At 30.9% G+C, this 10,216-nt stretch overlaps 1 protein-coding gene across 2 annotated transcripts; it reads right to left on the bottom strand.

Moving 5' to 3' along the window:
• Positions 1 to 362: 362 nt before the first annotated feature.
• On the bottom strand, positions 363 to 9,084 carry LOC100302487. 2 transcript variants are annotated; one of them, XM_008190011.2, is made up of 7 exons: positions 8,921 to 9,055; positions 8,736 to 8,750; positions 7,742 to 7,780; positions 5,221 to 5,274; positions 1,310 to 1,345; positions 1,090 to 1,125; positions 363 to 673 (listed from the first exon to the last, which is right to left on the bottom strand). In XM_008190011.2, the coding sequence occupies exons 1-7, from the start codon at positions 8,991 to 8,993 to the stop codon at positions 621 to 623; spliced, it is 306 nt and encodes a 101-aa protein (XP_008188233.1). In that variant the 5' UTR covers positions 8,994 to 9,055; the 3' UTR covers positions 363 to 620. The 2 variants fall into 2 exon arrangements, with proteins under 2 accessions (XP_008188233.1, XP_008188234.1); XM_008190012.3 differs by lacking the exon at positions 5,221 to 5,274 and having other exon boundaries at positions 366 to 673; positions 8,921 to 9,084.
• Between the last annotated feature and the right edge of the window lie 1,132 nt (positions 9,085 to 10,216).

Here is a 10,216-nt window from a genome sequence, read left to right as displayed (position 1 = left end):
AACTCATAATAATAATTATTAAATAATATTTAATAATAAATAAATCACAGTAAAACCACGTATATAATCGACACGAAACTAACCTACCTAACTTACTAAGGTATAAAATATAAATATAATATGCGATTTGGTGTTTCAATAAAAGCTTAATCTTAAATCGTAATTGCAAAATGATAAAGTATGTATAATATATTAATATACAGCATACGGGCATATGGTAGATATCATACTAAACTATAATACAATTACAGTAGATAAAATATTTACGGTAGATAGCATATTGAACGAGTACCGTAGTTTTATATGTTAATTATGTACGTCAATAACATCATGTGCACATATTATTAAAAAAAAAACAGGTATACGATATAATGATGGTGAGACTTTATTAATTCTGAATATAATATTATAATAGAAAAATAATCATGCTTTATTAAATAAATCAATATTATTAGAATATCAAATAAAATTTAGGTATTATTAAAGATAAGTAATAAATATATAATAAATTATATAAATCGTCACAATATAAAATCGTCTCATTTAATAAAGTACGAATTTTCTTACATTTAACCATCATCGTTTATTTAAAGTACATGACGAGTATATACTAAAAAATATCATTGTTTTACGTTAAGACAAAACTGCACTGGCCTTATAATAACTTTCCCTTCTAAAAAATAAAAACAGTTTGACTTAAATTCATTTTAATTTTTTGGCTTGAATATAATTATTAAAGAACCAATTTTTGGTATTTATTTAGTGTGTAATTTAATTTTTAATCAATTATAAAATGTGTGGAATAATGGCAGAATCTGATAGGTGCATTTCTTGGACTTAGTTTTGACGCTACATATATTTTCAAATAATGATATATCAGTTTTGGTCTTTGAATGTAGATGACGCCACACACCCAATAGAAACATATCGTATTTTTCTACCACTTGAAATGTGCGATTCTAAACTAATTAAATGATAATTCAAAAATGATTAAAATAATATACATATCAGCTTCTGCCATCGTTCCACAGAATTATTATAATAGATGTCATAATATGTAGGTGGTGTAATCAGTTTAATAATTCTTACCTTTATGGATAATATCTATGTAATCTTTCACATACGCTGAAATAATGTAATGCATTAGCTTGTATTTCACATTTTTTTAATTAGATGCACAGTCATATAATAAAATATATTCATCAACTAAAAATGTTTAACAATTTAAACAGAATTGTATTGAATTACAATATTCTAAACAATGATAATCATACTTAATCCATATAAAACATATATTACGATTACTTACGTAGTTTTTCTATTCTTGTAGGTTTGCCGTTAGACTCTAAAAAGCAATACAAGTAATGCAATAAGAATAAAATATAATATAATTGGCGTTTAAAGTTTTTTTTTTTTTAAATTGTTTGTAAAAAAATGTTATGTCATATTTTTACCATATTATTTTCAAGATAAGGTTTCAGCAGCCATCGTTTGGATGCCCAAGCGGAGTGCTTCCTTATCTTGAAAATAATTTGGTTATAATAGTAATACAATATATTATATAATTACATATTAAGATCATAATATGTAATGGCAACCATTTAAATAAATTTAAAAAATATTATTTTCTCGTGACCTGATAAAATCATGTGCTATCTACCGCCTACCACCTACGACTTACCTTTTATAATTGTGATCGGAAAAATAAGCTATAAACCCACTACAAGTCCCGAAGAATCTATTGCTTTATATGTATATATATAACTAGCTAATCACGCACACTTAGTGATTCATGGCCCGTAAAAAATGACAACTTTCAAAAAATGTGTATTTGTACAACCCTTTTTGGGCGTAACTCGCCGCAGTAAGTGCAACTCAACCACCCTGATGGAATTCTTACTACGTCAGATCGCGGACAACGGCGACGAGTGGCTATAATAAGACGCAGAGTTTTCTACTATTATTTTTGTCTTGCGACCACGTGTCTACATACCATACTTTCATCAGTTTTTTCAAACAAAATCACATGCTTACCAAAAAATATCAACTTTTCACCCAGCCAAACATCACATCTCGATGAAGAGAAGGAACTCCGCCTTACTTCATCTAGTACTCAAACTAATTATCTAATTAAGCTTAATTAAATTTGTTACTGACAGTCAGTTCGACCCGCGACGCCCAGCCAACGGTCTACCAGCAGACGATTAACGTTATCTTAAGATAACATACATCAATGACAATATTATGCAGAAAAATAATTCTAAAAACTGTTCCTTCACTAATAATTCCTAAATCTCGTATACAGAGTGTGCCAAATAATTCTCCAAAGCAACCAAACTATTACAACTCCTATTACAGCTAAAAAAAATCGAGTTTCATTCCTCGCGACAGATGAAACAATCGACCCTGTCCACCAGGTCACCAATGTGGAGCTATGGAATCAGAACCCAATAAACAGTCGAATATTACAGAAACCAAACTGCCACTGCCACCCCTAATATTTATTTGTACAGTCAAAGACTTGAACTCTTTCTGACCACAAATTAAGGAAATAAGTAATAACCAAATGTGATAATTTTTCTTGTAAAAGTTCGATTAAAGACATCAAACCGTCTACCGGCACAATCGAATCGTATATTATATTCATCATTATTACAGTCTAGTAACGCAGACTATCACACTTACCAACTTGAACAAGAAAAATCGTTCAGAGCTGTAATTAGAAACCTTTGACGGTCATAACTCATCACACAACTTCATTAAAATTTATAGATGATATAAAAAATTAACTAATTTCTGTCAGGCATAACCAAAGAAACAAAACCAGCGTAATACAAAACGTCCTCTTCCACTCTTCTTCATTGACCCAGAACCTAATATAAACAAAATTAACCTTCTCTGTCATTCAAAAATAAAAATTGAAGAGCCCCGAATAAGCCACTAGGTACCAGCCAGTTCAATGCATTCGCTGTCAATGCGGACACACTTAAACTTATTTTTACCACCCACCAAAATGCATCCACTGTGATGAACCCCATTCATCAAATAGTTGTCAAAAATTAACAGACCTACCAGCCAAATACCAGCCTTTGTAGTGGTCCCCAGCCGGCCACTTACAGAGGTTGTCCATCTAACAAATATTTTCAAGCTATCCAACAATAAAAAATAAATATCATCCAGTTCAAGATAACATCAATCCCTCACGTAATTATAATTTAAATAATAATAATAATCTTTACAATAGTCATGTAAATAATAATGTCAACAGTACTTTAATTTATAACTATGTTATGTAGCTCCAAGCTCATACTCTCGGGCTATTAAAAAAAAAAAATACAGAAAACCACCTTAACCCTAGATCACACGCATTTAAAATATTCACGAGAATACACGCACACGGTCTTTTTGTCACACACAGTATGGCGTAAATCATAGTCAACTAATAAGTCGCAATAAAAATATAATAACTATCAATTTCGTTTATCGAGCAGCAATTATTAGAAACACAGTTTAAAAATAACACATAATTGATTTTTTACGATCATGCACACGGTCTTTTTGACCGTATATTAATACGTAATGTCTGGTAATGAAATTTGAACACTTCTATATTACTGACATCAGATCGTATACAGTTAGGAGTTGTATTTAATGTTAGTTTATCATTTAATTAGAAGATTAGGTTAGGTTAATATTTCGTATTTTTGAAACAATGAACAAAATTCTAAAAGCCCGGTCTTTTTGACCGTGAAGCGTGTGCTCTAGGGTTAATGCTTTTACCGAAATCTTTGCAGACCTGACCTCCCTTATACCCTTTAGTGATGAACTCAAATCACTAATATTACTCCGAATATCTCACTACCTACCGCAGCCATTAAAAAGCTCATAACTTAACCGGCAAATAATTTTTAAATTATTAAACAAAAATATAATTATTCTTGAAGTAGTGTCATTGGCTGCTTCATTATTTCATGTCATCACGCCTAGCAAACTGTATATAAGTTATCAAATTTACCTATTGTAATATGTTGTATACAGATTGTGATTGTTACTCTTCTCCAGTAATAAAAAAAAAGTGCTAACTCAGCCACCTTGGTAGGCAATGGCTACCCAAGGATAACTTCAGGTGAAAACCGAGATTTTTTTACATTGGCCATATTATATGTATAAGCTGAAGAACTTAAAAACGCATTTACTTTACACATATTATAGCTGATCCCGTTCACTTCGTTGCCCATTAAAATATGTACCAACTATATATGATTCAAACTTTGTTCAATTTGTTTATTTAATATTCAGTTAGTTAGTTTTAGTTCGCAAAACTAAAAAAATTTCCTCGATCATCTTGAATATATAATTACCCGTGAGACAGGCTTGTATGTTTCGTATGCGTGAGACACGCAGTATGATTTCAAGTAGGCAATCCACCAAAGGACCCCTCGAAATGCGTACGTAATTATACGTTTTTATTATGATATGGTTGTGTAGGTTCACGGGACAACAGTCTTATTATTTTAAGAGTTGTCAATTTTTACGCGCAACCAAGTGCGCGGGATCAGCTATAGTTGAGTATATTATTATATTATATTATACGTATTTTTATTGTATCATCTGTTGCACATTCTTATCTAATATGATAATTACATATTTTATCAATATTTTATTTTTATTGTCACGTTTTCAAAAATAGTCCATTCCGGAACTGTCTTTTTCTTAATTTCTTTTCACTATAATTTTATTCACTGTTGAAAATTGTGTTCAATTATTTATTTAAAAACAACATCATCTGGATCTCTTGCAGTCCGCTACAACAGTAATTATGATACATGGAAAGCGATTAGCCAGTACGTACATACTGAGCAGATAATATATCAATAGGTAAACTTTGTTATTAACGATACTTTTTGATTCCACCTCGATACTAACATTACCATAGCGCCATGTAAAATGCAACAGGAGCGTTTTAAATATTATTATTGTATTGAGTATCCGAAATAAATGACTTAATAAACAAACTATACCATTATTATTCATTATTATTCGACGGTTGACAGACTACTGAGGAGAACCACAGATAGGTATGTATAGAATATAGATACAGATGTATATCTGTGATGAAAACCCGTAAACATAGGTATGAAAGTAGATGATAATGTCAACTGCAATGGCATGAAACTTAAAACTATCAAATATATTTGTATACATAATGAGTATACTTACTCCATTCACGAACTATATTCATGATATTACTGTCATTTTCATTTTGAGGATTGCCTAAATTATAATATTTATGTCGTTGTAAAATGTCTCGATTTCAGCTCATTGCAAGGAAATTGGAATGCATATGAATACACAAAATAGGTACCTATGTAGTATATTATAACTTTTAAGTTTTAAGAGTATTAATAAGAGGACGCTACACAGATATTCGTTGTCTCCGTCTTACAAGTGCGTAGCATAGCAAATTTATGCTCAGCCGATCACGTTTAAATCTGTTAGTTAAAAAAATAGAGTGAATCGATTGTAAGAACATTATCTGTGTTTGTATGTGGGCTTTTTACTATTGTTCAATTTTTTCGTATGTTATGCGTATATTTTAATCCATGAATTGAAAATGATCATAACTCACCTAAAAACTGAACTATCGTAAAAAAACAACATACAAACACAGTTAATGTTCATGCCATCATTAGGTCGATTCACTTTAATTTTTAAACCAACTGAGCTAAACCTGATGTACTGAGCGTCTGACTAAAAACCCTACAGTAAAAATATAAGAAAACATTATAATTATATGAACATGATTAAATGATTATTACTTATGACGTACTTATATATATAATGCATAGTACCTAAATATTAACGGATGGTGTATAACATAAATTGTAATATACGATGATGGGATACGATTCTCGGAACGACTAGGCGTGAGAATCTAGAGATAATAAATTGACACACGTCCTGCGTGGACCACGGATAAGTTGGTTGACAGGGAGAAGGTAGGAGAGAAAGAACGCTTTATAAATGCAGAAATAAAACGACCCGTATTCAGACGTGATTGACCATCGTACATGCGAGCACATTCGCCAGATACAGTATATAATTATTGTTCGAGCGCCGCGGTCGATGTCCAGCTAAGGCTTCTATGAACCGGTCGTGGCGTTCCCTCCGTCCGTCTAGTATGCTATCGCCGATAACGCACGTCCGCCGTAGACCACGAAACCGCTGGACCTAGTCAGTTGTACGCACGACCTTTGCCGGATTACGGCCCGTCGTTGCTCTCTTTTAGTATCTGTCGTCATCGTCTTGCGTTCCGTTTGCTTCGGTATCGGCTTTTATGCGACGGCCCTGTCCCTTGTGTGCGATTTGTGCAAAACTGTAAACGCTGTCTTTGGATTTCGTGTTAGGCCGTATTTCCGCCGCTTCAATCGACGCGGTGCGCTTCGTCACGGTACGTGTGTTGGATAGTCGTAGTGTGGACGAATAAAACCCGCGTATATAACCCGGTGTATTCGTGACCTGTCGATCACCGTTCGTCGGTCGTCGTATTACGGTTCGGAACCCGACGCGGTACGATTACTATAATATTTCCGTGCAACAGACAGCCTAACGGCTAACGTTCAAACGCCGCCGTTGGTACACCTATTGTCGCCGTCAATTGCTCCACCCAGAGGTACACCATAACCTCGAATTGTCACCGTCGTTTCATCACCGCGCCCAGCTGGTCGTCGGAGTCGCGTAATCATTACTGTATTATCATTCTTATTATTATTATTATTATTATTATCGTCAAGCATCGGATGTAATGATAACACCGTTACCTTTATTGTTTATTAATTTCTGTTGTGTATTCTTATGACTGGTCAAGGAGACGTCTTTACCAGTCAATACATCATCTATTATATTTGTACTTAGATAATATTTGTAAATAAATAATTCCGGTATGTGCTTTGCCATACTTCCCCAAAACGTTCGTATAATTGGCGTGGTCGCGTAACGATAATCTGTGTTTACAAGTGTCCATTACGTTGGTGTAGTCAGTGAGGCCGACCACCAATATTGTAGGAGCCTCTTGACTGATTTTGTCATTTTGGATATATTTTTCTAAAGAGTATTTACAATAAACAACTTTAACTTTTCAACAAGTCTATATTTTATCAACCATGCTTATAGGGGAGTTGCAAATCTATTTTATTATTTTTGATATATATATATATATATTATTATTTTTATGATTTGTTTGTTGGTTTGTTGATTTGCTAAACAAATACAGTGAAAATCCATATAACGAACTTCCATTTAACGACATTTTCTGTTTAATGAAATATTTTTAAGAACTATGACCTTCATTGTTAATTACACGTAAATATCGATAGTAAGAACATTTTCTGTGTTTGTATATGGGTTTTTTACTATTGTTCAATTTTTTAGTATGTTATGCGTATATTTTAAACCGTGAATTAAAAATGATCATAACTCACCTAAAAACTGAACTATTGTAAAAAAACAACATACAGACACAGTTAATGTTCTCGCCATAAAGTTTCATATTAGGTCTATTCACTTTAATTTTTAAACCAACCGAGCTAAACCTGATCTACTGAGCGTAAATTTGCAATATTAATGCACTTGTGAGACAACAAATTGCTGTTCTTAAGAAAAAACATAAAAACATTGAATGGCATACTAATATACTATAAAAAATAGTTTTGATATTCAAAGATCTAAATTAAATACTCACCGTCTCTCAAAACTGTTAAATTAACAGAGTTCATTTGACCTGTAATGATATGATGTTTCAAATAACAATGAATATTTACAATATTTTAGATTCTGAGTGGAGCGACAAATGTATTGATTTTACAATGATGTGTGTTTTTTATTTTTACAGTATCATTTCTAAGAGGAAAGTGAATTTAGTTGCTACTATGGGGCCTTGGTGGTTGAAAGTAAAAGTTTCTTAGTAGTTTTCAAAATCGCCGTGAAGAACAAAAGACAATTTAAAGAAAAATGGAAATTTTTACGCATAATCGATTTTGGTTTTGGTGTCACTCTAAAACCAGTAAGCGTAGATACATGGAATTTTGACTGAATGTTTATATTAGTATTTTGTGTACACCATAAAATTAATAATATTACATCTTATAACATAAAATATTTTTAATTTATAATTTATTAATATAATATGATAATATAACACCACTTTAGTCACTTTAGATCAAACACCAGTAGGCCAATTGCATTTGTTATTTCATCATACAAATATGTTTATTTATTATGAATCGTTGAAAAGTTCAATAAGACCTTAGGAAAATATTAGAGAACTATTATGGAGTCAAATCGCTTAATGCCATAAACCACAGTTCACGCAAAACCAGGTTTTCAGAGCGGTTCCTTAAATTCTACCTTATTCAATGATTCATTATTTTTATGCTTACTAATAATAAAAGTAACATACTGTACATGGCTAGGTATACATATGTTTGAAAAAAATTATTATAAACAAAAATATAACTATAATACAGGATTCCGATATAATTTAAAAATTAGCCATACATATTTTATTTTTCATATTTTCATTAAATTAAAATACTTATCCAATTTACTTTTATAAAAATTATATTTATACGGCAGAAAAGTGATCACATTATGATTTAAGTGGAACTCACCGTTTTTGTACTTACACATGTCATATGTGTAATGTATGTTGTAAGGTAATATATAATAATACTTACCCAAACACTCCTCAACTAGATACAAAATAGCTAATGGTTAGTAAAAAATAATTAAAAATGATGAGGTTGTAAAATATTTGACTTTGAAGAGGACATCAAGCCCATTTTATAAGTCCTATGATTCTCCATTAATATTAATCTTTGCTGTATGAATTAAAGTAAAAATAATATACGTAGGTACTTACCATCAGCGTATATACAACCAATAAAAATTAACACCAAAAATATAGATAAAATATAATTAATATATTTAACCATGTTGTAGGACGATGTAGGACGTAGGAGCAACAAATGAATAATATTCACTGCGTTGAGTTTATGCTTTGGTATTTAAATGGTTATTCAGCAAACAAAACATATGTATCCATAAACAATTGAATAAACAAATCTATAAAATAATATTTATGTGTAATGGAAGATGTGTGCGTTAAGTCCCTAGCCTTAAATATAATAAATACAAGATATTCAGCAAACAATTTTTCTACCTACACTCTACATTAATAATAATATTGTAAAATAAATAAATTTATTGGATGGAAAATGACCTATAGTATAATTGATAATAATATAAATATAATATAAAATATCCTTGGCTGAGTGCTGACCAATCGTCTCCGCTCAGAAGCGTTTTCGTATATACAATTTATTAATAATGATATTATACTACCTATAATATACCATCCATTACAGTGATCCATTTGTAACCGAATGTACAGTACTACAGCAGAGTGACACAAACTCACCCGCTTTATGTAATTGTATTCTATTATAAAAGACATTCTTTTAGTATAGTTTTTACAATTATGTGTTTTTTTTTTCGTCGTTCTTTAAAATAATGGTGGGTAGTAAAAAAGCTTTAATCATCTACTTCAACGCCTTTTCTAGTAGTATAATGAATCTAGTTGGTAAATTGGGTGAGCCAAAACTAAACAATTCCCAATAGTTTTCTTAAGTGTCGAAATAAACAAAACAAACTTAACAGAAATCGGAGATAATTAGTTATTACGCGTTGCCAGCTTTTTTTTCTTAGCGTCGGCTGAAATTCAAATTTCAACAAAGTTCATCAAAACTTTGATAATTACATTGAGTTAGACATTCATAAAATTAGATATATTTATAATATCTAAGATTTTAACATTTAATGTTTATTCCTTATAACTTATAAGTTTTCCAACCCTAAGCAATCGGTTATAGTTCAAATTGTGTAGACATTAAATAAACATTTTTAAATAAGCAAATTTTCATTCAACGATTTTCTTATTTTGTTGCATTTCAAAAACAAGTTACCTCATAGATTCCTAGTTGAAATGTCACTAAATACTTAATACTACTAAAATATCGGTAAATAATTTTTAACTGAGCTAAAAAGCTTGAAAATTTTATACAAGGTTCTTCTAAACCATTTATAATTTCAGTACAAATATATTATTAACGATTAATAACAATAATAAGATATTATGATAAAGATTTTATATGATATT

The sequence above is a fragment of the Acyrthosiphon pisum genome, chromosome X (genome assembly GCF_005508785.2).
Source record: "Acyrthosiphon pisum isolate AL4f chromosome X, pea_aphid_22Mar2018_4r6ur, whole genome shotgun sequence".
NCBI lineage: Eukaryota > Metazoa > Arthropoda > Insecta > Hemiptera > Aphididae > Acyrthosiphon > Acyrthosiphon pisum.
Note: the sequence above shows the minus strand (reverse complement) of the source record. Positions and strands in the feature narration are given on the sequence as shown.

Bases quoted from the DNA above. Each gene is read 5' to 3' on its own strand.
- LOC100302487 (XM_008190011.2), bottom strand. From the start codon at position 8,993: ATGGTTAAATATATTAATTATATTTTATCTATATTTTTGGTGTTAATT. The intron at 5,275-7,741 runs GTGAGTATTTAA...ATTATAATTTAG, and splicing joins TTTAACAGTTTTGAGAGACG to GCAATCCTCAAAATGAAAAT. The intron at 1,126-1,309 runs GTAAGTAATCGT...ACATTATTTCAG, and splicing joins TACAAGAATAGAAAAACTAC to CGTATGTGAAAGATTACATA.